Source organism: Rhinoraja longicauda, chromosome 1 (genome assembly GCF_053455715.1).
Source record: "Rhinoraja longicauda isolate Sanriku21f chromosome 1, sRhiLon1.1, whole genome shotgun sequence".
NCBI lineage: Eukaryota > Metazoa > Chordata > Chondrichthyes > Rajiformes > Arhynchobatidae > Rhinoraja > Rhinoraja longicauda.
The window spans coordinates 79,154,029-79,180,590 of NC_135953.1; the positions used below are offsets into that span (position 1 = coordinate 79,154,029).

General features: G+C 41.8%; 1 protein-coding gene across 3 annotated transcripts in view; it reads right to left on the reverse strand.

Moving 5' to 3' along the window:
- Nucleotides 1-26,562, reverse strand: part of slit2 (slit homolog 2 (Drosophila)) — a 392,618-nt gene that overhangs the window by 354,619 nt on the left and 11,437 nt on the right. For all 3 annotated transcript variants that reach the window (XM_078400635.1, XM_078400644.1, XM_078400653.1), the window contains exon 4: nt 12,022-12,093. In XM_078400635.1, coding sequence (XP_078256761.1) covers nt 12,022-12,093 — 72 coding nt within the window. The remainder of the gene's footprint in view (nt 1-12,021; nt 12,094-26,562) is intronic.

Genomic DNA, 26,562 nt, shown 5'->3' on the forward strand with positions numbered 1-26,562 from the left:
TTCTTCAGACCTCTGGCATTGTCTGCGTGGAGTTTGCACGTCCTCCCGACGACTGTGTGGGTTTCTTCCGGGTGCTTCTCTATCTTCCCAATGACATGAAGGTTATTTGGCTGCTATATATTGCCCCGAGTGTATAGAGAGTGGATGGGAAAGTGGGATCACATTGAACTAGTGTGAATGGGTGATCAATGGCCGGTATTGACCAGGTGGGCCAAAGAACGTGTCTCCGTGACATATCTCTAAACTATACCTTAGGTTGGCAGTCAAATACTAAATGTTTATTAGTACAGGTGTCAGGGGTTATGGGGAGAAGGCAGGAGAATGGGGTTGGGTAGATGGAGATAGATCAGCCATGATTGAATGGCAGAGTAGACTTGAGGTGAAGCTTCAGGTTGGGACCCTTCTTCAGAGCAGTTCCTTGTTTCTCTATTATGTTTACAGGCCTGTTATGCTGCTGCAAGCAAGAATTCCATTGTCACCCTTTCGGTACATATGATAATTACACTCTTGACTCTAGACCTGGTCACCAGCTAGAAATTTAGTGAGTAGTACAAAAATATATAATTGCTGCCAAACTCTAAATATCCATTGAAGAGTCAGTATCGTCTACTGGGCATGAAAGGATAGTGGTTAGACCATCACATTCTGATAATAAGTTGACCTAAATATTTGTTTTACCAATGGATGATACTTTAAAAGGTACTGCACTTACGATACGATAGAACTTTATTTATCCCAGGAGGGAAATTGATTTAAAGCCTTTAAAGGCATCATCCATTTGTACAACAAATATATAGGTAAATATCAGAAAATGCTGGTCCGACCAAGATCGCTTCCATACCTAATAGACAAACTATGATCTTTCAATGGAAATTTAGAGTTTGACTTTCAGGATGTAAGTCAAGCACTCCACTGGTTGAGATTGTAAGCTGCTGCAGTACAAGCCCTTCACTCGACAGAGATTAGACCACTTTGTAAATAAGACATCAGGCTATGCGAGTGTGTGCAATGTCACTGGATTCTGCAGGAGACCCCGAAACAAAAGCCGGTCTGCTCCTTTGAAGCTTGTCCAGCCCGGCAGGGTGGGACAACACCACGAGCCGCAGTAGCTTAGACGACAAAGCAAATACATTGTTCTATTCACACACCACCATTGGGCAGCAAACAATTCGGTTCAAAACTTCCAAGGATTTTATGATATTAGAAGTGTAAAAAAAAAATCAGTGAATCCACAGAGCTATCTATATAATCCCAGGCGAGAACTGGAAAAAAAACCTTTCAATGTTACAAAGTATACAATGCCATTTCTCTCTCAGGTTTCCATGACAATTAGGAGTCCAGGTTGACACAGACTGACTTACAAGGGCTCATCAACAGCTGCCTCATACAAGCAGAGCCAGGACGTTAAAACCCACCTCACAGAACACTGCCTGACTTTGGTTTAAACCGGCATCTGCAGTTCCTTCCTACACTGCCTGAAACTTCCCTCTCTTCTGCCTAGATTATCCCCAAGTCTTCCTCCTGTTGGAAGCCAGCAACAGCTACCATGGCACCACACAGGATGAGTAATGATTATGATTTAGCAAGGCAACAGTAACCGTAGCAACAGTAACCTGTGAAGCCTGCACGGCCATTGTTGTGTTCAATAGGGCAGAAGCTGGAGAGGCCATAGCGAAAAAGTACAGGACTATGGCATCCGACATGTCTGTGTCATACACTTTAATCATGGCTGGCAGAATTTAATTCCAAAGGATTTTCAATACATTTCCCTCTGCAGCTCCTGCTTTTATGACTGTCAACAAAACTGACAACCATGCCAAAAGGCCCAACTAAGGAGATATTTTCTATTTCAGAAAATCACTGAAAATTGTATTCCTATTAAATATCACTTTTGCCTATTTCACTTGCAGGAACATGTCTGTCAGCAGTAAAAGGAAAACCAATGAAAAATGCTTATGTAAAATAGATTTATATTCTTTGTGCTTTTATCTCGATTAAACTGTGGATCGATCTATCCCTGCTGCCCCATGGATGGTGATTTGAAACGGCACACTACTCCACAGGAACCTTTCCTACTACTACCCATACTATAATTTGGACACCATCCGGACTCGAACACCAATGGCACACTACTTCTTAAAGTCTAAAATAATAAATGATAGTCTTGATCCTGTTCCATCATCGTTCAGACATCCTGGATCTGTGCCCAAGCAGAGACTAATCAGCTACACCTCATTTTTCTGACAGTGCATGGTACGAGTTGTACATGTTTAGTTCAGGACACCATTCCACTGCAGGGTGAGAAAGTCACCAGAAGGAAATCTATTTCATTACAAAACCATGAAAACTTCCCGTGCCCTCGATTTAGACAGGCATTGCATGTGACCACAAGGAATTTCGCAGGCCAAATGGACATTCTGGCTTTGAATTAAGGCAAAGAGCTGGTAACAGAGTCAGCTGCTTATGGTTTTTTTGGTCCTCTTTCTGTACTCAATCTCATCAATGCTTGATGTGCTCACATTTTATTTTCGTATATCACCAATGCACAGAATATCGATAAAGTGCTTGAAGAAATCACCCCTTCCAACCACTGGCTCATTTATCCTAATTTTCTTCCTCAAGCTTGGACACATCTATATTGTACAACAACAAAAAAGTCCTTGGTATCTTGTGCTAACCATGAATGATAGTGGTTGAAACACATTTCACCCCACTTCTTTCAAAGAAACCAAATTTCAGAAGCAACGTACAATGCAAAGCTGCTACTATTCCCTTTAGCGCATACTACAGACAGATTTCTACTCCGTAGTTATCAGTATTTCAGGTCAAACACTTGTGCAATCCACCACCGCTGATCAGCAAGGAATGATTACTGAACTGTGAGCCAACAAACCAAATTAAATAGTCAGAATCTATTTGCTTCAGATGAGCAGTCAGGAGACTGAACAATGTGCTTTCCAAGAGGTACTAGAGTTGACCAGGATAGCCACGCTGTGATTGAGAAATCAGGTCACTGTGGATAGTTCCAGTCTTCACTGGACACTTGGGTTAACCCTTCCCACATTTATAGATTATAAAAAGAAAGTTGTGGCAACTTACTTGTTCAGTCTCTAGTATATTGTGCAAAGAATAATTCTCAAAATTCATCCCCATAATCAGTTGCTAAGTGTGTTGTAGGATCAGTACTCCATCGCCTGCAATGAATTTTGAAGGCAAATTTTGATGCACTAACACAACATCTTTAGTTATTGACAGGGAAGGAATTTCAAAACCAATTTGCAAATGTATTGTAGATGCCAGGCATTTCAGAATAGCCAAAAGAAAATACATATTATTGCACACAAAGCTATCAGAAATTTAGCTGGAGGTTACCCACCCATCATCTGTAAGAATGATACATGTAAATGAAATATTAAATTTCATACACAAAACATGAAATTTTATATATTATATTTTATAACAGGAAAACCAACATGAAAACAAAAAGGAATGGAAACTGTACAAGTCTTTTCAGCTATTAAACATTTTTTCAGAAAACACAACTTTTAATGCTCAAAAAATATTTCAAATAGTGCACTGAAATGGAGTAAGGATGACTTTCTTTTAAATGTGTTTCGTCCACCTGGACCCAAAGCCATCCACCCCAAATCAGCTAAAGGCAGATTGAAACAATTGCACAGCACACACTCAGGTGTGCCTTTACAAATGCACCTTTCATTCAGAACAAACGTCAAAAGAGAACAAAAATCTTACCCCAGAGCCTCCCTAATTCCACTTGAATCGGGATTTAATCCCGTGGTCTTGTGTGGTTTGGCTCCAGTATTTGGAAATATTAAATTAAAGAAATTACCTCTTGGGCACATATTGGAAACATTGATTCCCTGGTTCTCCTTTACAGCCCCGCATTGTAAGTGTGAAGGCAATGGGATCAGAGCTGCAGACTGAACAGATTACTTGCTAATAAAGAAAATTAATACCAATTCCCAATTCCCACAAATCAACTAGCCAAAGCCAAGAGGTTAAACCCAAACATAACAGACATCCATTTAATAAAATTGCAGCTTTTTGTTTTACATTTATAAAACACAATTCAGTGAATCTTGCTTTTAATTCAGTGAAATGAATTTATTCTTTGCTCCAATCCACACAATCTTGAGTGCTCTGAGATTTACGAAAATATAAAAGTGATTGCCATGCCTGCTTTTAGACTTGAGATTTATTGTCATGCATGGCTTTCTTATTTTTAAATGAGAGCATGGCATGGTCTGCAATGTTTTTATGTCATTGCAAGGAGTTTCAGGCACTGTCAGATAATGCTGAACATTCCTCCTCTTTACTTGTCAAAGTGGAAGAACAGACAGGATTTTCTCTAAGACACACATATAATGTGACATGCTTTAAAAAACATACAGCATGGAAATGGGCCCTTCGGCCAACCGAGTCCATGCCGATCATCAATTACCCATTCACAAGAGTTCAAAGTTATCCCACTTCTGCATCCATTCCCTGCACACTGGGGGGCTTTTTACAGAGGCCAATTAACCTACAAACCCACATGGTTTTGGGATGTGGGAGGAAACTGGAGGGCCCAGAGGAAATCCACATGGTCACAGGGAGAATGAGCAAACTCCATACATATAGCATGCACATTCAGGATCACACCCAGGCCTCTGGTGCTATGTGGCAGCAGCTCTACCAGCTGCTCCACTGTTGGTTTTTAGTAGCTGGGTTTGGTAACTGCAGAGAAGTGACAAGGTAACCACAGTACCTCCATAAGGATGCATCCTGCAGACTAATTCTAATGCAGAGTTTACCCCTCAATGAACCATGTGAATGAGGATTTTTGAATGAGAACCATTTAACATCCAAGAAAACTCAAAACACAATGGTAACTACAATTTTTGTGTTGAAAGAAACCAACTAACATTAATAGCAAATCAATGCATATAAAATAATTAAATTTGTGAAATATACAGCTTTAAAATATACTTTCTGCACATTATGTGTTCATTAACATTGGAAACTTCCCTGGAGTCAATTCTCCTAATCTGATGCAATAAGAAAGGTTATATCAAGATTTTGTTCTTTATGTTGTAATTACAACCTTGAAGGCCAACTGGTATGTGATGGCACAAAAAAAGCCCATCAAATTTCGTTACTGACGCATCATCCTGCCTTCTCACATGTCCTTTTGACCAGGTGCTTGGAACACCAGAGAAAACAGTTCAAGTCCCAGCCCTTCTTAAACCAGTGGTGTTGCTTGCTGTTTGTCAGAAGCTCCATCCTTAAGAGGGTGGGGTAGGAACAAATGTCATGGGTCAAAACTTAAGAGTTACAAGTGGACTGCAGGAAGAGCCGGCAGATTTATAAGAAGAATTTGATTGAGATGTTTCTTGACCCAATGATATTCTGCAATAACTACCATAATCTGCGCCAATTCAAATCTCAGAAAACAAATCTAAAATTGGAGTCCTAGATATTTACAACCATGCAAGTTATGCCACATAGACATGGAAACTGAAGTTCAAAGAGATAAGCAAATAGCAAGGCATAATTTAGTTTAGTTTATAAATACAGTGTGGAAACAAGCATTTGAGCCCATTGGGTCTGCACCAATCAGTGATCATCCGTACACTAATTCTATTCTACACACTAGAGACAAGTTACAGAAGCCAATTAATCTACACACCTGCAAGTCTTTGGAACATGGGAGGAAACCAGCGCACTCAGAAAATCCACACAGACATGGGGAGAATGTGCAAACTCTGTAGCACAGCACCTGTAGTCAGGATCAAACCCGGATCTCCGGCGTTGCAAGGCAGCAACTCTACCACTGCACCACTGTGCCGCATACACAAGTAACCTGAAAATTATTCTCTCCAGATTCTTTGAAATTCTTGAGTGAATCTCTGTTCAGACCATGGTGACCAGCAAAAAAAACAGTCATCTGTTAACTTTATGTCAACATGGAGTTGGAATAAGGGTCCAAGATAGAATGGAATCAGCAAAGAGACATGTTAACAAATTCATATGCTAATATTGAACAATATAATTTATGTGAAATACCCAGTTTGTACAAAGTGCATGCAGAGTAATCGTGTGGAATCAACGTCAGACCTGGGCTCAGACCATTAATCCCACTTGTCTCACTGAAATAAAACAGGCAACATGACAGATGAACTAATGAAGTGGCCCATTCCTAGGCGTCACAAGGCATCAGCACAAGCTTTGGCTCTACATTGCGAGAGGCTGCTCCGCATTGCAAAGTAGACTCTACACTGGCGGTACTTTGCACAGTCTGCCCTCAAGCTAATGGGGGAAGCCTGAGCTATGGCCCAACGAACCCTTCACAGGATGTAGCAGCAGGGAGAGCACCACACAGTATGCTAATCACATTTGCACTGATTTGCTAACCCTGCAAACACAGCTGTAACTATATAACTGTTACAAGGGAAATACCTCCACCTAAGCATCTGATATTTCCAGTAGCATGGCTCCCTTAGAGAAACTATGGACCAACCATGAAATTGGGAACAGTTTTAGAAACAATTCCCTTCATTGCTACTGATGACCAGCTGCAACCATTCACGTCGTTCACACACCTACGCCCTCTCATTATTCAGTGCCATTGACAAAGAAGAAACTAGCAACCTGTAATGAACGGGTGCTTGTTTTAAATGGATTGAAAGGGGCCACTCCATTTAAGCTCCCCTTATCAGAGGGGAGGCTGTGCTGGCATTGGAGAGGGTCCAGAGGTAATTTACAAGAATGATCCCAGAGATGATTGGGTTAATGTCTGAGAGTGTTTGATGGCTCTGGGCCTGTGCTTGCTGGAGTTTAGTAGGATGAGGGGAGACCTCATTGCAACGTACAGAATAGTGAAAGGCCTGGATAGAGTGGATGTGGAGAGGATGTTTCCACTAGTGGGAGTGTCTAAGATCAGAGGGCACAGCCTAAGAATAAAGCATATACCTTTAGAAAGATGAGGAGGAATTTCTTCAGAGGGTGGTGAATAGGTGGAATTCATTGCCACAGACGTTTGGGGAAGCCAAGTCAATGGGTATTTTTACAGCGGAGATTGACAGACTTTTAATGAGCATGGGTGTCAAAGGTTATGGGGAGAAGGCAGGGAAATGGTTTTGAGAGGGAAAGATAGATCAACTAGATTGAATGGTGGAGTAGAATTGATCGGCCGATTGGCCTAAATCTGCTCCTTTGACTTATGGACTTCTGAAACTCATTCTCCTGCATGTGTGCAGACTATTTTAGATTCACGTTACATAGTGCAGGCATCACCAGCATCCTCAGCAACCCTGCCATTCACGAGGCAATAGCAAGTCACCTTCCAGATCATCTGCAGTCCTGCAGGTCAGGAACCTTTAAAATATCGTTGGTTAGGAAAATCTCACCCCATGACACTGAAGTATCAACAACAAACATCCAACTGAGGATGGATAGCCTAAAGATACAGTTCCCATGCAGCTGAAGCCATTGTCTTCTTGGTGTGGGTTTGGGTAATTTGCTGTTCGAGAAGCCCAGGTGAGTAACTGCAGTGAATTTTGGAGAAGGATTCATTTTGTCAACTGGACCCAAATCTATGTTTCAGGAGTAATTTTACAAAGAAATTAAATAACTCAGAGACTGGAACAGAGTGCACAAAATGCTAATCATTCTTGGCATGCAGAATACAACCTGTATAAACATTACCACAGACTATGATGGACATGTTTCCTGAAAAGAAAATACATTACAATTCATGTTGCGTTATCTTAATTTTCTTTGGCACCGGTACTGGCAGCCTGTGAAGCATTTCAAATATTCTTCAAATGATTTTATTTTCAGCAGCATTTCACACCACAGTGGCGATTCGAGTTACTTATTATCAGCATTATTAAAATCTGCAACACTACTTAAGCTGCTGAATTAAAATCCATTTTATGCAAGGTTAAAGAGCAGAGCTTACAAAAGATGAAACACAGACTTGGCAACGCTCTGATACAAAGCATGTATCTTTCTTAAAATATCTGAATTAGCCAAGCCTACACGGACAGATAATCCTGACTTCATGGTCTGTTCAGCAACAACTTCCAGGCAAAAGATAGTATTTTCCTTCTCAGTTTTACATTCAATTCCTTCATTTCCCCACTGCAGTGAAGTCCCTGATATCATAGACTTATAAGGGCAAACATTAACAGACTTATCCCCACCTCCCTTATATTTGTTTGATGGCACTCTCCTTAGGTAGCTGGGTGGGACAATATAATTAACGGTCGATCCAGTACCATCTGTTTCCTGCCGTATTTTAAATTAAAAGCAGCTCTAAAGTCGTGTGCTTTTGCTACACGGCTAGCAAGCTTTTATTCAGTGAGGCCCTGGCACTGTACTGAAAAAATATAGTGCAACCTTGTAATTCAGGATTTAAGCCAGAGGTAGCATAGTAGATATCGACTTAATTCCCCAGCCTCTTAAGCCAGAAGGTAACCATGCGGACAATGTCATTATGCAGACATTTAGTCTTCCTTGCAAAACTAAAGAATCTGAATCCTCCATTCAGCCCGACCATCTAGGTCAGCAGAAAGCCATTTTGCACACACAGGAAGGGTTCACTTTTCAATCCATGTTAAGATAACTGGCTGGCTTTGATCTGTCTTTTTGCATATCTTTCATTAATTTGTTCCATGTACCTTCTCATACCTCTCGGTTCTTTCTCCCTTCTCTTGGTCTGAAGAAGGGTCTTGACTTGAATCACGTATTTCTTCACTCCAGAGATGCTGCCCGGCCAGCTGCCTTACCCCAGCTTTTTATGTCTACTTAAGGTAGCTTATCTCAGCTGATGCGAGATTAAGAGGGTGGGAAAACACAATGTTGGTTGAAAGTTTCTGCACCAAATTACCATGCTGCAGCTGAATCACATATGTATGGATGCTGATTCACAGCAAAGATAGACACAAAATGCTGGAGTAACTCAGCAGGACAGGCAGCATCTCTGGATAGAAGGAATGGGTGATGTTTCAGGTTGAGATCCTTCGTCTCCAGGTCTGACTCAAAATGTCACCCATTCCTTCCCTCCAGAGATGCTGCCTGTCCCGCTGAGTTACACTAGCATTTTGTCTATCTCCGATGTAAACTTTTGGAGAACAAACAAAACCCGATTACCATTTGACATCTGGACTTCAGAATCAAGAAAACAACTTCTTTGCCATGGCAACAAATGCTGCTGGGCACTTGCTGAACTATTTGCCAGCCCTTTCAGTAGGGCAATAAACATAACATTGCACTCAGTGTGTTAAACTTACGATTATTTCCTGGAAAACCAAATGGCAATTCAGTCCTTGTCAAGTGAACTTCATACTGGGTCCATCTGATAAGCTGGAAGTGCATATACAATTTGTCCCTCTGCACCACTTAATATATTCTGTTACAGCCCACAGAAGGCAGTGTGTAGTACAAACAGGCACCTGATACCACATGGTGATACCTTATGAACTCAAAGAATAAATGCTACCAACAAAATACTGAAATATCAAATTAGATTTTAATACAGAATCTCATTTGTACTTGGAGTGAAAATAGGACCAGATCCCTTAATATGCAGTCAAGAATGCAAAGGCATAAATGTAAAGTAATTGGTAGAAGGGTTGAAGTGGGGCAGGGGTATAGTTCACCCATTTGATACTGTGAGTCTGGAACTTGTGCCTGGAAATGAGATAGAGGCAGATCTGACCACATTTGACCTGCAAAAATATGGGGGGTTTTCTTGGAAGTGAAATAAGGGTGGATGGATGGCATTTTTTCAAAACAGTGATGCATACAATGTCCCATATAGCCTCCTGCATTACAAATTTCCTTTGGAGATCATCCATCCAGATTCTATAAAACAAGAACTTTTTTTTTTAAAGCCTCTTCAATTTTTCTGAACCCAAATGATCAAGGTTTTCTCAGGAATCACCTTGAATTTAGATAAATCCATGAGCTCCATCCACAAGAATGGGAGTTACTGACCGAGGAGCAGGATCAGAGATTTCTTAGCTATGATAATTAATGTCACTAGCAGCACATTGCAGCACTCCACAGGAAAGTCAAATACGATGTAAACAATGTCATGGGACCCATGATCCTCAACCTGCCAAATGGCAGAACGTTGCTTACGATGGCCAATTCCTCCAACAATACACCATTAATTTAACTGTTAAATTGTGTCAATGACAAATCTCAAACCCACAACCTATGAACCCAAATGAAAAATGCTACCAACAATACCATACTGAAATATGAAAGTGGATTGATTTCAATGCGACATCTCATTAATACTCATGCGTCAAGCACAGGGATAAATGCAGTGACTACACATAAGGGGATGGGTGACTACACATAAGGGGATGACACAATGTACTGATTCTCCCACTTGGATTCTCTGCAAGCCTACTGGGAGTGGAGACAAACTGCTCTGCAATTTTCTTCAAGCGCAATGAATAGCAAGCCTCCCAGACCCGTTGCTGAAAGCCTATACTCACTTTCCCTATTCTGAAGTATACTCAATTATGGGGAGACAACAGTGACAGGAAAGCTCCATTGATACTGGTGTGGCCCAGACACAGCACTGCACAGATCTAATAATTTGAAAGGGGGATTTATCAAAATCAAATTATGCTAATGTAAATCCATTCAATACAAATGAACACAAACAGATCTTTATAGAAACAGATGTGATTGAGAACCAATTGCATTCCATAGCCATCTGGAGCTCTGCTCACTGCAGTAGTTGGGAGGAGAAATACTTCAATGTTGTGGACCAAGGACCTAGAATACAGAAAACATCTTGGCTACAATCTGATTGCTGTTTGCCAATAGGATATGCCAGTGGGAATTAACTCTTTCAAGAGTGAATGGGAGATAAAATTGTAGGAAAACAAAAATAAGAGAAATAAGAACAACCTATTATTTCAACTCAATCTTGCTGCAATCATTTATAGCTGAAAATTCATCTGAAAGTAATGCATAAATGATGCTTCAGTCAAGTAATGAATATCAAAGCTACAAATGATCTTCATTTGTTATTTACACCAATGTTGAACATAATTAGTTTATAACTGCCCAAAAGATTTGCACTATGCTTTGAATATAATTATTATTGCTCTCAAATGTTTGTGATCATATGATATTGATCTCGACTATATGCATGTATATTGTATTTTGCTTTCAAGAAATTCCACCTGCAATGAACAAAAAGGCACCAAAATGGTTAAGATTTCAAATTCCATATGGAATGACAGTGAAGTTACATCTGCAACCACTCTTTCTTCAAAGAGGAATCCGCTTACCTATTAAAATTAAAGGATACTTCACATCAAAATCAATGTAATATGCTATAACAACGAGACAACAGCAGACTTATTTTACATTTTCAATATTCATACATTGATCACCTTAACCTGCAAAATTTAAGATTTTTTCAGAATTTATTTCCTGTAAACGAAAAGGAAAATTGATCCTTTAGACACGGAAAGTTCCCAGTAAACTGCAACAATTTAAAACCATTCCAGACATGACCTTCATCCTCCACTTTTCTGAAGCACTTGCTTCTCAATGACTTTAAAATGAACTATTTTCCTTCTAAATCATCATCAAGAATGTGTCTGCCTGCTTCAAAGTGCCCGAGGGTACCCCAGAACCAAGCTTGAACGTTGATTTACGACTGGTAAGAAAGCATGAAGCAAATTACAACTATTCAATTATCCTGGAAGATCTCACAAAAAAACAATTATACCTGTAAGGGCTTTAGAAAAATCATGACAATTAAGCCAAAGTAAACAGCCTCTTCAGTGAGTTGCATTAACAAAATATCAGTGATTATATGTAGCGTCAAACTAGTTTAAGCAAAAATTCACTTGGGGGGGGGGGGGGGGGGTTAGTGTGTGCTGATGTGGTGCAATTCATTCAGGAGTAGCCACATGTCACGGAAATTATCCAGGTGTCTCTTGATTTCAAATTTGACAAGGTTAAGGAAATTTGACTACTCACAGTCTGTAGAGCTTCGGAGTTCCCAGGAAAAGCAACTCGGGCAAGACCTGCAGATTGTTTCTGTTCAGGCGACTGGGAGAGAGTGAAAAGAGAGGCAATAGTGAGCAATATACACAAAAACAGAAAAAAACCCTTCTGTGTCTTCAAATAATAAACCCTATTCGAACAAATAATACTTTCCAATACCGAGGGTTGTTAATCCGTGGAACTCATTGCCACAGTGGGCTGTGGAGGCCAAGACAGTGGATATTTTTAAAGCAGAGATAGACAAATTCTTGATTAGAACGGGTGTCAAACATCATGGGGAGAAGGCAGGAAAATGGGATTAGGAGGCAGCCATGATTGAATGGCGGAGTAGACTCGATGGGCCGAATGGCCTAATGCTACGCCAAAACTTATGAACTCATAAAAATGGCTGTTCTTCAATTTTAAATCCAAAAGTTAGCTAATTTCATTGCATCAGGAGCAGGGAAGAGTTGAAGGGGTAATAACATTGTAGCTCCATTTCTTGTCTTTATTTCTCGTCAATATTTATCTTTTAACAAACATCACTGAAACAAACTGTCCAGTCATTATCACAACGGCATTTAGGAGAGCTTGTTGTATAGAAACAGGATGCCAGATTTTCTATCTTAGAAAGGTAACCATACACGTAACACATATCAAAGTACTTTATTACCAAAAAGCACAAAGAGATCATGAAAGGATTTATGTATGTTTTTTTAAATATTGAATCGTAATTGCACTTCATTTGAGATCAATAAGCAGTAAATTGAAATCCAAGAAGCAATATGGCATTTAAAAATATTCTTATGGAGTACTTGAGAGCATACCAGGAGTTCCACTGTCTCATTTTTATATAATATAAGCACACTGTGTCTGTTTTTAATATTTCTCATATGGTGTCTGTCAAAGGATAACTTTGTATGTTTATTAAAGGTCTGATCTCTAATTGACAACTTTTCTAATGAAAAATGTGTTACTCATTTGGCTGGGGCATGATAACAGCTTGTCAATTCCACAAGGTGGGCCCACAGCATTCACCCTAGATGGCACAGAATGTTCAAATGTACTCTGTGGGTGTACAGGTCAGTTAGAAATCTGCAAGACACAGAGAGGGGCTGGCAGAGTCAATGACAAAGTGAAGCCTGAAACATTCTTTCCTCATGTCCATTGGCAAATTGAACTTTATTGTTTTTAACCAGCTCGATAACTTTCACATCTTGATCGAAGCCCTTCTAATTGCATCAACTTTTGCATCACTGCTAACTTTCAATGAACTAAATTATTAGAATCTAAAGAAAAAGCTGGAGTAACTCAGCGGGACAGGCAACATCTCTGGAGAGAAGGAATGGGTGACGTTACCCATTCCTTCTCTCCAGAGATGCTGGCTGTCCCGCTGAATTATTCCAGCTTTTTGTGTCTATCTTCGGTTTAAGCCAGCATCTGCAGTTCCTTCATACACATTAGAATCTACTGACCCATCCTTTTGTCGCAAAATTGTGATTTGCTACTCCCAGTATTCCGACTGTCAAGAGTTCCTAAACAAATGACTTTTCACACATCTGGTTTCATGGCAATTTCAACTTTTTAAAAAATATACTTTTTCTAATGCGAAGTTGTATTAAACCTTACACTCATGACAAGATCCCTCAGCGTGTGGTTGGCCCCAATGTTGAGCTCACATAGCAAATGTGTTGACATTTTTGTGGTATCACCATGACTGACACTAACTACCGTGATATCAACAAATTCCCAATGATGGGCATTAAATATGTGCTAGAATATTTTTAATGTTTCCGGTGTTCCCAAAATATATAAATGGTGGGAAGAAGCACCCACAATGCCTGCCATGTGTTTTTATCCAAACAAAAACCTGCTGGAAAGAGGTCTCAGCTGCACTGTAGTTGGGGATGGAATCCGGTCTGGATCATAAGGTCATAAGTGATAGTAGCAGAATTAGGCCATTCGGCCCATCAAGTCTGCTCTGTCGTTCAATCATGGCTGATCTAACTCCCCCTCCTAACTCCATTCTCCTGCTTTCTCCCCATAACCCCCGACACCCTGTCTGGGTGTGAAGCCATCCTCGGCCAAGCAGCTTGACAAGGTTCACTTTCGAGGGCAATGAATCAATTAAGTAACATGCCGGTGAACTCTTGGCACTTCATGTCGTGCACCTGAACACGAGACAGCACCTTCAGGAGAGGAGCAAGAATGTTGCTCGGGGGCAGAGGGAAATCCGGAATTAGGGAGTGACAAAAAATAAATCACAATGTTCTCGCTTTTATAAAGCACATCCATTCAAACTACCATTTGATAACAGTGGGCTCGCCTGTCTAAACTTCAGACAGATGACAGCCACAGCTTTTGTGAAATACAGTCGGAGTATTGTAAGCTGATAATATTAAGTGTGGTCAGAGAGGAGCGGGTAGAAACACATTGTGTCTAACGCTCCGAAACATCCGTTCAAGTGGGCTTGTCGTTTCAGGAGAAAGTAGAAGGGCCAGCATTCAGCAAACATTCCCACAAAGGGCCAGATCAAAACAGATGTGGGAAAAACAAACAGCAGCCCACCATCTGAATTGCTAAGAAGACAGTGCTCCATGGTGCAAACAGGCTCCATTCCTCAGTTCAACATCAATAGCCATAGAAAGGTCAGGCTGAACCCAGCCCAGTGAAGAGACACTGAGAACTCTGCAATATTAGTCATTTCTTCATGGGCAGAAAAACTGCATTAGCAACGGGGAATGAAAACAAAGCCTTTCCGTGTGACATTTAAGCATTGATTTATCTAAGCTAATACTTGCATAATGCGCGTCGAAACAGTTTATAGAAAGACGTGACATGACCATATATCTTGTTAATAATGTCATTATTTATTTATTAAAGTGCCACTAATCCCCTCTGATATTCTGCCTTTTAATTACTGTAAATAAAAGCACATAGAGATGGGACGTCTGCTGTGAACGCAAGAAACAGAAAGGGTAATGTTGTACGATTTCATTTTCTCGGTGTTATTGGCCAAGTCTGCCATATGCTCCTGTCCCAATGCACTTGTGGCACCAACATCTACGTCCATTTTGAGGTCAAATCCTAAATTTAATATTAGTAGCAACCAATCTTGCGAACTATACTGCTTGCAATGGTTAATATGTTTGTTTGCTGACAGGGCTAATGCGCCATGAAATTGCTTAACTTGTCCCTGGAGATCAGTGCTGCCATATCCAAAGTGCCATCAGAAAATTAAAAATCTGTAGCAAAAATCAAGTGCTTCCAGTATAATTAATCACTAAGTGAGATTGGGTTGCTTGCCACAGAGTGTAGTGAATTGATTAAAATCTCCTCCCCAGAAGGTTGGAGAGGCTAGATCATTGGAGGTGTTTAAAGTGGAGGTGGGTATATTTTTGAAAGATCGATGAATTGAGGGAGATTGGAAGCTGAGGCCTGGAGAGGGTCGACCATTATTGCTTTGGATGACAGGGTAGGTTTGAGGACATTGGCTGTCCTACACCATTCCCATTTTCTCACTCTTGCGCGGGTCCGGGGAGAAATGAACACAAGCCTCTCGTAATATAAACAACATTTACTGACCAGTTCCCCCCTTCAGATCATTCAAAGATGATTGTGAACATCTGGTGTAATGTTATCTTGATGGGGAATGCAACTTTGCATTCCTTAAGCTGCCATGCCTCTGCTAAAGTACTCACTAACTTTGCATATTACATGAGAAAAGAAAGATTTACATTTATATCGTAAGTCTTACAAACCTCAGGACATGGAGGAAAACCTTCAAGCCAATGCCGTATTTTTAAAGTACAGCATTGTTGTAATGCAGGAAATGTGGTGGTTTATTTGTGCACGGGCAAGGTACCACAAGTTGCAAAGATATCATGATCAACACTTCTGTTTTAGCAATATCTGTTGACTGCTAAAACAGGCCATCTGGCGAGGGCTCCTGTGCTACCATCAGATCTCTGGCATTCACTCGAGGGCTCATTTGCAATACAACACCTCTGACAGGGATGCTTTGATCAATTTACTAGGGCTAGCGCTTCAAAAGCAGAGAACAACCCAAGTTCCAAATTCACATCCCACCGTGGCAAATGTACAATCCAAATCCATTTATTGATTGATTGAAGATAGACACAAAATGCTGTCCTGGAACATCCCTGGAAAAAAAGGAATAGGTGCATTTTGGGTCGAGACCCTTCTTCAGACAGAAAGATACAACATGGCAACAGGCCTTTCAGCCCACCAAGTCCACACTGACCAACAATCACACGTTCACCCTAGTTATTCCATTTTTACATCCACTCCCTACATGTTAGGGGCAATTTAGAGGCCAATTAACCTACTAAACCATATGTCTTTAGGGTGTGGGAGGAAACCAGGACACCACAACGAGGCAGGGGATAATGTAGGAATAAGACAATTAGTCCTTGCAATAATAACAAAAACTACCAGATTGTCATAAAAAAAACAAGTGATTCTCCAATGTCTTTCATGGGGAAAGTTTTAATGGGGAAAACTGATATCCATATCTGGTTTCCCCAGTGTACAACTTCAAAGTGGTCGAATATTAAATGACCCAGAAAATGATTCTGTTTAAAGGCAATGGATGCTGCCCATGCTGGTGACACACTTCCAAAAAATGAACCAGTAAAAGAAAAATTTCCTCAATAGTACATTAGAATTGTCATGTGCAGGAAGGAACTGCAGATGCTGGTTTTACATTGAAGAGACACAAAAAGCTGGAGTAACTCAGCGGGTCAGGCAGCATCTCTGGAGAAAAGGAACAGGTGAAGTCCCGAGACTTGGCATTTTGGATTTTGCAATCAAGATCCTGGAAATGGGCTCCAACCAATTTGCCTTTGACCCAGAGGGAAGGCTACTGAACCATAGTCAATACTTTACAAGGATGGTATTAATGTTATAAACTGCAGGGAGAAGGTGAAAGCATACAGTTTGCTTTATATTAAGTACTATTTTGCCTAACCCATCCAAAGGGAATTTAAACAAATCAAGGAATGTGGAGAGCCCTGTGAGCTGACCTTTCACACTCGACAGGTCTCCAAGGCTAAACGAGATTGGAATGGTGACTAATCCTCTGGAGACATGGCCTGAATCCCTCCCCTGCGAAGCCGTCATCACTTAGCACAGCTCAGCTGACAAAAGGGTCACTAAATACTTTTAATTGGCTTGGATATTTATTGACATTCAGTCACTATTCTGGTTTTAAACAATGACAAGGGTATTTTAAAAAAGTGAAACAATGATTTTAACCAAAAAAAGCATTAAAATATTTGAATCATTAAAGTAAAATATCAAGCCTTCATTATCTTGTGCCACAGCATGAAAAACAGTTCTCATAAACAGGATCACCGTATATGTTAGCCCTCCCTGGTCTAAAGCTGAGGACATGTGTGGGCAGGTTGGGCCAAAGGGCCTGTTTCCACACTTTATCACTCGATGACATGATGTGGTGTGAATCCAGACCCTCTCTATAGTGAGCCTCTGCTCCACCACTGGGCTCAATGGCGTCTCACATCATTAACGTGCCCAGCAGAGGAGCAATCAACAGTACCAGCATCCAAGTGAAAATCCAAAAGTGAGCCAAGCTGCACAGAGCTGACTGCTTACAGTACCAGCTGGCTGCGACTGGCCCAAAAACCTAAAGGTATTTTAAAGTGTTTCTTTTTAAAATAAAATCTTGACGCATTTCCTTGTGCCATACGTAACCAATAAAGCACGTTTTTCCTGACCTCGCTGTGTTCTTCGGAATTCTTCAGAATTCATGTTGTGCTATCAATAATGAAAGAAAATGCCAACCATCTCCAGAAATGATAAGAAATGATTCCTGCTTCCATGCATATCTGCAGCCAAAGAGCAGTCGGACACCTCCCCATTACTTCAAAGGTAGTTCCTGCAGTTGGGAATATCGTTTGGTCGCTGTGGTATTTTATTTGTTTAATGGATTTGATTTGATGAGGAAATGTTTCCTTTCCTACAAGGGTCTTTCCTCTGAGGAGTTTCTATAGCAACATGCCCACTCTTGCCTTTATGAAGAGACTGACGATTTGTGCTGCAAGGTATGACTGACAAATAATGGATTAGCTGTACCAAATAAGATCCATTGATTCAATTGTGGTCAAATCCTAGTGAACATTAGTGACTGCTGCATTAGAAAAAAGTGACAATGTTGCAGAACAAAAAGGGCAATAATTATACACACTGTGTTCAACATACTTTTTTTGATAGCAAACATTGTTACATTTTGTTTCCGGCTATTCTTCACCAATCTTCACTATTTGAAGCCATTTCAGCCTTCAATGATGAACATTGCTTATCTCTGCTGATGGAAACTTTTAGCTTGTTATAGAGTGTGAGATAGGGAAAGGTGTGGGGCTCCTACACCAGGAATGGATGATTTTTTGGGGCATCAATGCTTAATCTCAAAGCGAGACGGAGCCGAGATTACTTCCAGAGCCTTTTATTTTCAATCTTAGCAAGGATCTTTCCACATTTCACTTAAATCCTTGGAATTTTAAGAGCGATTTGGTCTGTTCCCTTTTTTGTGCCGCTCCTACATAAACAATTTAAAGAGTCAGGCCTGTTTTAAGAATATTATCCTTATCTCTGTTAGATTACAATCAAGCATTCCAGCTAGGTGACGGCCATTTAAACACTGACGTCATACCGATGCTGAATACACGGCTGACCATAAGGAACGTGCAGTGTGACATTGATCATTAATGCATCATGCGATTCTGCCACATTCAAACAGTTCTTTTACTTGCACTGGATCTGTCCTCCAAGTCTATCATTCTGGTGACAGTTTACTACTAAATCCAGAAACGCCACTGGTAAACTCAAAAGTCACGTGAAACGCTGGGCCTATAACATTCCCGACCTACCAATATTAGCCTACTTATTAACTTCAGCATGTGTGATGAATACTAAAACTGATGCCTAGAATGCAAATAAACCATTTTTGCCAGGGGGAAATTTAATTCCACTTAGCCAGTCAGAGGGAACTGCTAAATTGCGATTTCTGCAGCCCCATGGCTCAAAAGCAGTCCTGTCTTTCCAAAAAGCACCTTTCTCCCCATAATCATAAACTGATTATTTTGTTATTTACCTGCTTACACATGTTCTCCGACTAATTTGCCTGCAGCGTAGCACTCCGCTCTCCAACAAAGGTTCACGGTGATAGCCTGGGCCATTTCCTGTACCTTGGGAGCCATCTCTTGGCGAGGACAGAATTAATGGTCCAATTCATCACAGCCTTCATTGTGCCAACATTGCTCTCAGTATGTTGAGGAAAGGGGTGTTTGAAAATCAAGATCTCAGACCCAGCAGAAATATCACAGAATCCTGGACAAGAGTGAAACCTGCCTTCTCTGCACTTCCAAAACCTTGACTGGCTACAACAAGCAAGCACCTCGGGCAACCAACATTGCAACATCCTGTAAGTCTACTGGAAGGATGAGCAAAGCAATATTGGCGTCCTTCCCTGTGCCAACAACCCCTGCATTAAGGCCCTAATTGCAAACACTTTCCCCACCTCTCTTCCCTGCCCTCCACCTGGATGCTGGATGTGGCATCTATTTCAGCCACAATCCCACCCTCCTTTCCCATTCTTTCCTCTGGATTAACATTTTTCTCCTCGTCTCCCTTTATCTCAAACCCTTTTGTCTACTTATCTCAGGCCTTTGTCCACCTATCTGCCAATAAAAAAAACCCTTACCTTTATCCATTAGTTGTGTAGGAAGGAACCGCAGATGCTGGTTTAAACTGAAGATGGACACAAGTTCTAGTGGCAAGAGATCCTAGGGTGACAGAGGAACTGAAGGAAATCCACATTAGGCAGGAAATGGTGTTGGGTAGACTGATGGGACTGAAGGCTGATAAATCCCCAGGGCCTGATGGTCTGCATCCCAGGGTACTTAAGGAGGTGGCGCTAGAAATTGTGGACGCATTGGTGATCATTTTCCAATGTTCTATAGATTCAGGATCAGTTCCTGTGGATTCGAGGGTAGCTAATGTGGTCCCGCTTTTTAAGAAAGGAAGGAGAGAGAAAGCGGGAAATTATAGACCAGTTGTCTTACATCAGTGGTGGGGAAGATGCTGGAGTCAATTGTACAAGACGAAATTGCGGAGCATTTGGATAGTAGTAACAGGATCATTCTGAGTCAGCATGGATTTACGAAGGGGAAATCATGCTTGACTAATCTTCTGGAATTCATTGAGGATGTAACTAGGAAAATTGACAGGGGAGAGCTGGTGGATGTGGTGTACCTCGACTTTCAGAAAGCCTTCAACAAGGTTCCACATAGGAGATTAGTGGGCAAAATTAGAGCACACGGTATTGGAGGTAGGGTACTGACAGGGATAGAAAATTGGTTGACAGACAGAAAGCAAAGAGTGGGGATAAATGGGTCCCTTTCAGAATGGCAGGCAGTGACTAGTGGGGTACCGCAAGGCTCGGTTCTGGGACCGCAGCTATTTACAATATACATTAATGACTTGGATGAAGGGATTAAAAGTACCATTAGAAAATTTGCAGATAATACAAAGCTGGGTGGTAGTGTGAACTGTAAGGAAGATGCTATGAGGGTGCAGGGTGACTTGGACAGGTTGTGTGAGTGGGCGGATGCATGGCAGATGCAGTTTAACGTGGACAAGTGTGAGGTTATCCACTTTGGTGGTAAGAATAGGAAGGCAGAGCATTATCTGAATGGTGTCAAGTTAGGAAAAGGGGACGTACAATGAGATCTGGGTGTCCTAGTGCATCAGTCACTGAAAAGAAGCATGCAGGTACAGCAGGCAGTGAAGAAAGCCAATGGAATGTTGGCCTTCATAACAAGAGGAGTTGAGTATAGGAGCAAAGAGGTCCTTCTGCAGTTGTACAGGGCCCTAGTGAGAACGCACCTGGAGTACTGTGTGCAGTTTTGGTCTCCAAATTTGAGGAAGGATATTCTTGCTATTGAGGGCGTGCAGCGTAGGTTTACTAGGTTAATTCCCGGAATGGCGGGACTGTCATATGTTGAAAGACTGGAGCGACTAGGCTTGTATACACTGGAATTTAGAAGGATGAGAGGGGATCTTATTGAAATGTATAAGATTATTAAGGGGTTGGACACGTTAGAGGCAGGAAACATGTTCCCAATGTTGGGGGAGTCCAGAACAAGGGGCCACAGTTTAAGAATAAGGGGTAGACCATTTAGAACAGAGATGAGGAAAAACTTTTTCAGTCAGAGAGTTGTGAATCTGTGGAATTCTCTGCCTCAGAAGGCAGTGGAGGCCAATTCTCTGAATGCATTCAAGAGAGAGCTAGATAGAGCTCTTAAGGATAGCGGAGTCATGGGGTATGGGGAGAAGGCAGGAACGGGGTATTGATTGAGAATGATCAGCCATGATCACATTGAATGGCGGTGCTGGCTCGAAGGGCCAAATGGCCTACTCATGCACCTATTGTCTATTGTCTAAATGCTGGAATTACTCAGCAGGACAGGCAGCATCTCTGGAGAGAAGGAATGGGTGACATTTCGGGTAGAGTCTGAAGAACAGTCCCTACCCGAAACATTACCCATTCCTTCTCTCCAGAGATCCTGCCTGTCTGGCTGAGTTACTCCAGCATTTTGTATCTATCCATCTATCACCTGCCTGGCTTTGACCTGCCCCGATCCAACACGTCCTATTCATGTTCTCCAGTAATGTTGCTTGACCCACTGAATTACTCTTGTACTTTGAGTCGTTTCTAGTTACAAATCAGCCACATTGGGCAGGTCACATCATTAACCTGCCTGACACCAGTCTCCCAAAACCGACACTACTCCAAGCTTTAGCATGGGAAGGGATTACCGGGAAGACAGAGGGAAAGATTCAAGGATGGGCTCCAAGTCATCTTGAAGAAAAGCAACATCCTCCATTGACTCTTGGAAATCTCTAGCCATGAATACTCAGAGTGAAGGAGAATTGAGAATTGGTAGCATGCGTGTCCATTCCTCTGCTCGTGATTCAACCATACTTTATTGTTACATGTACCGAGGTACATTAAATGCTTTGTTTGGTAAGATCGTACAGCAGACGTTCGTATAGCAAAGTGGTAAGATCGTATAGCAGACCTCAGCTAGGCAGCACAAATGTGTTGCCACGCTTTGGCACGACAAAGTTACAGAAGTTCACCGAACAGTCCTATCGACTGCCTGCCACTGCAGCCTCCCCCACATTCCAGCTCCCCCGTTCGCTCAAGGCTGGAACTGGACTGTCCCGTAAACCATCCTGTCTGCCCAACTGGCCTCCACGTGCCGCATCTGCGGAGGAACCCGCAATCCCCACGATGACCATTTGCCTGCTCAGGACCCACTAAACTTGACTGGAAGCAAATCTTCCTCCATCTCGTGGGACAGCCGAAAGGAAAGATGCAAGGCACCATCATTTAAATACAAACCATGTAACCGATGGAGCACTTTCTATCCTTTGCATGAAAGGCACCCTATTTGTCGCTATCAGTTAGTTTCTCTGACGTGAGCAAAGGTCTTCATCTTGTCAGCATTTGCTGCAGTTTCAGACAATGGTTTGAAACCTTTGTTTTTTTTAAAATTGGATTATTTTGTCACTGTTGACTGTCTGACACTTCTAAACAACATAAAAGAAAGTCATTAAAGCTCTGAAAGAAATAATTCAAGGTCTATTATAACCAGAAACAAGTAGACACACAGCAGATTAACAAACAGACACTACTGAGTGCTTTTTAAAATTGATGTCAGATGAAATTAATTTCTGGTTTCTCAGGACATGCATTCTGTTTTGTTTACTTGGATCTCAGTCAACCTTTTAGTCCTCGTTCCTGTGCCCCTATCGTTGCATTTCCTTGCCACGCTGCTTTCTTTAACTAAGAAAGCGTCTTATGGGTTGTCAAGAATTCCCTGAATCTCCCGAGAATTAAAGATCAGTTTTCCAGGGCCTGCTGCACGTATCCAGAAGGAAACCCACAAGGAGCCCAAATTAAACACCAGCGCATTATTTCTCCATTGAATTTGAAATACTCTGTGTTAATTGCAGAGGTGCAAGAGAAATATGAGGTCCTTATTTCGCTTGGGCAGTTTACACCCAAGCGGTTTGAACATTGACTTCTCCCACTTCAGGTAGTCCCTGCTTCCCCTCTCTATCCCCACCCCCTTCCCAGTGCCCCTACTAGTCTTCCTGTCTCCAACTACATCCTATGTTTGTCCCGCCCCCTCCCCTGACAACAGTCTTAAGAATGGTCTCGACCCGAAACGTCACCCCTTCTCGCCTGAGATGCTGCCTGACCCGCTGAGTTACTCCAGCATTTTGTGTCTACCAGGGGACAAAAGCTGTTTGACTGGGTGAGGTAGCTGGAGTCACAAGATCATTATGATGAACCTTACGGAATACCTCCAAACAGAGATGGATACCTTAAATATTAAATTATTATTTGCATCTAATGTTTAAAAAAATTAATTTTGTGCATTTAATTATTTTATTAACTGCACGTCCAGCACGAGATAACCTTCTGCAACTTGCTTCAAAACCAATGCACGGTGCAGGTAGGCTCTGGGATGTGAATCCCCGCCAACAACTCCTCTGATGGCACTGAAGACAGAACTGAAGGTGACAAGCCTCCCAATAAAGGAGTAGCACTTTACTGGAAGCATGGAGGCTATACAACAGAAAATAAGGAACGAACACTGACATCAGGTTCTTGCCATCCTTCATTTGCTTTTGTATCACGTGGGGGAAAATTAACGACAATTTTCCAATACCCAAGGGAAATCCCGTTTACCTTTACCTCATTCTACTGATCGGACCGGAATAAACCTGCATTCAGGCTGCAACTCCATGCATTCCATCCACTGCAAGATCTCTTCTACATATAACTACTTTGAAGAAGTTCTCTCTCTAATGAGAGTTCTGTGAGATCCCCTTCGTTACTACTTCTCAGCTCTCCAGCTCTAATCTACTTATCACTTGCCAGACTTTGTCCCACACCCCACTGCTCTTTTGCGGCTTTTACTCCCCTCCTACAATCAGTCTGAAGAAGGGTTCTGATCAGAAATCTCACCTGTCTGTTCCCTCCACAGATGCTGCCCGACACACTGAGTTACTCTAGCACCGTGTTTTGCTCAAGATTCCAGCATCTACATTTCCTAGTGTCTCCATTCTTTTATGCCTTCCTAGGATCCCTGCTGCTAAACATTTGCACGTGATCGTTAGGTGACACAATTCATACTTGGCTCGGATATTCAGAATGACCACATTTATCAAGGTAAACTAGCTAGAAGCACACATGCAGCAAAGCAGCTGTAGGACGAGATTCCAGATTCTTTCTGTGCTTTATAGTAATTAATTTGGATAAATGTGAGGTGATACACTTTGGAAGAACTAATGAGGGTAGGACATACATAATGAATTGTGGGCCTCTAGAGAGCACTGAAGAACAGGAATAGAGAGACCTTGTTGTACAAATCCAATGATCCTGACAGTGGCAGCACAACTAGATAAGATAGTGGAAAAGGAACATGGGCTACTAGGCTTCATTAGCCAGGGCAAAGAATATATCAGCAGATAGACAATGCACCAGCTTTATAAAACACTTTAGGCAACAGTTGGAGAACTGAACACTGCCCTGGTCATCGCACTGTAGGAAGGATATGTTTGCAGTAGAGAGGTGCAAAGGAGATTCACCAGAATGTTGTCTAGGATGGATAATTTCACTCATGAGGAAGGACTAACAGGCTATGTTTTTCTTGGCGTGGGGGAGGATAGCAAGATGACCTAATTGGGATATAAAAATTATGAGAGTACAGACAGTGGAAAGCTGTTCCCCATAACAGATGTCAGCTTCAAGGAGGGCAAACATTCAGGACAAGGTGGATGAGATTTCGAAGGGCTCAGGAGGAAGATTTTTTTTCTTTCAACTGGAGGGTGGCTGGAATCTTAAACACAGCCTGAGTAGATGGTGGAGACAGGTGCTCTCACAGCATGCAATAAGTATTCAGACAAGCACTTGAATTGCTAAACCATAGAAGCCTATAGATCAATGGTAAATGGAAGTAGTGTTGATGGGTAACTGATGGCAAGCATGAACTTGGTGGACTATCGGCGCTATAGTTTAGACTGCTGTATGATTCAATGAAAATGCACTCAAACATGGTTCCAAAATGACAATGTGTGGGGTGGGTGAAGAACAATTAAAACTGCTTTTAGAAAAATAAAGTTGCAAAAGACCAGGTGTATCCTGAACGATATTTAAGTGAAACAAATACACTTGTCAATAAATGAAGTTGCCTCAGATGACTTTCCTTTTGATGTCCTCTTTAATAACCTGCTGTGATAACATGGGTGATGCACAGGGGAGAATGATAAAAGGATGTTCATTATATACACAGGAGCAATCCAAAGTAAAAAAACACAGAGCAGGCTTGAACAATATTATTCTGGCCCAGAATGACTATTGGCTAGTGGACACAGAGTCTTACTGTTTTCATCAATTGAGCAACACTGTGACATTAAAGATCTGATACTTCCAGACCCATGATACTTTTATTGAATTATTTCTTTTATTGTATTATCATACAGTAACCTGCTACTCTCCCACACTCATCACCATCCTGCCATTTTGATCCTACTTCTCTCAGCCATAATTGAACCTAAATGTATTGCCAAAGTTGACAACAGAACTGCAGCCCATTGTCAACCCAGTGCCAAAGAATAAACTAGGCCTACGTTCTGATCACTGCACAATATCCGGCACGAAGGACTTACTTTTGTATTGCTCTATAAGTGGATATAGTTGGTCTTGGCATCATGCTCAGCACAGACACAATGGCCAGAGGGCCTGTTCCTGTATAGTTCTATATTCTACGTCAGATTAAAAAAAAGATAGATGAACTGCTGAGATGCTATTTGCTCCCTCACTCTGTCTCCAAAATAGAATCAGAATATACCATTGTTTTAACATGACTGGTAAGGACACTATTCTTGATTTCTGAAATCTATAAACTAAAACACTTGTTTGTTCGCTTGTTCCTGAACTACAGCCAAAACGGTACACGATAACGTGCCAATTTTAGGCCCACCTTACTCATCGCCGTCCCGTGGTCCTATGGAAGAAGTTTCATTGAAATTGATGTTATATTTTTAAAGTTAATCACATTTTAAAGTTTAAAAAACCGTGCATGCGCAGTTGGGGCTCCGTTGACCTGGTACTTACATAAGATGGCCGCCGCATCCGCGCATGTGCAGAACAAACGCGTCCACGACTGCGAAGTTGGGGCCCGTTGAGCAGGGCTCGGCCGCCTGTCTCTTGGGGGCGGGAGGGCCAGGCCTGGTGCCGGCGGAAGCAGCTAGAGCCTGGGCCTGGACGTGACCGGGTAACCGCGAGCCTGAGGTGGGCCAAGGGGAAAGGCGGCAACAGCAGCAGCAGCAGCAGCGGTGAGGCTGGGCATTGGTGGAGGTGGAGGCCGAGGCCTGGCCCTGGCGCTGGGCCTGCCCTCGGCTCCCCCGTCCCCCCTC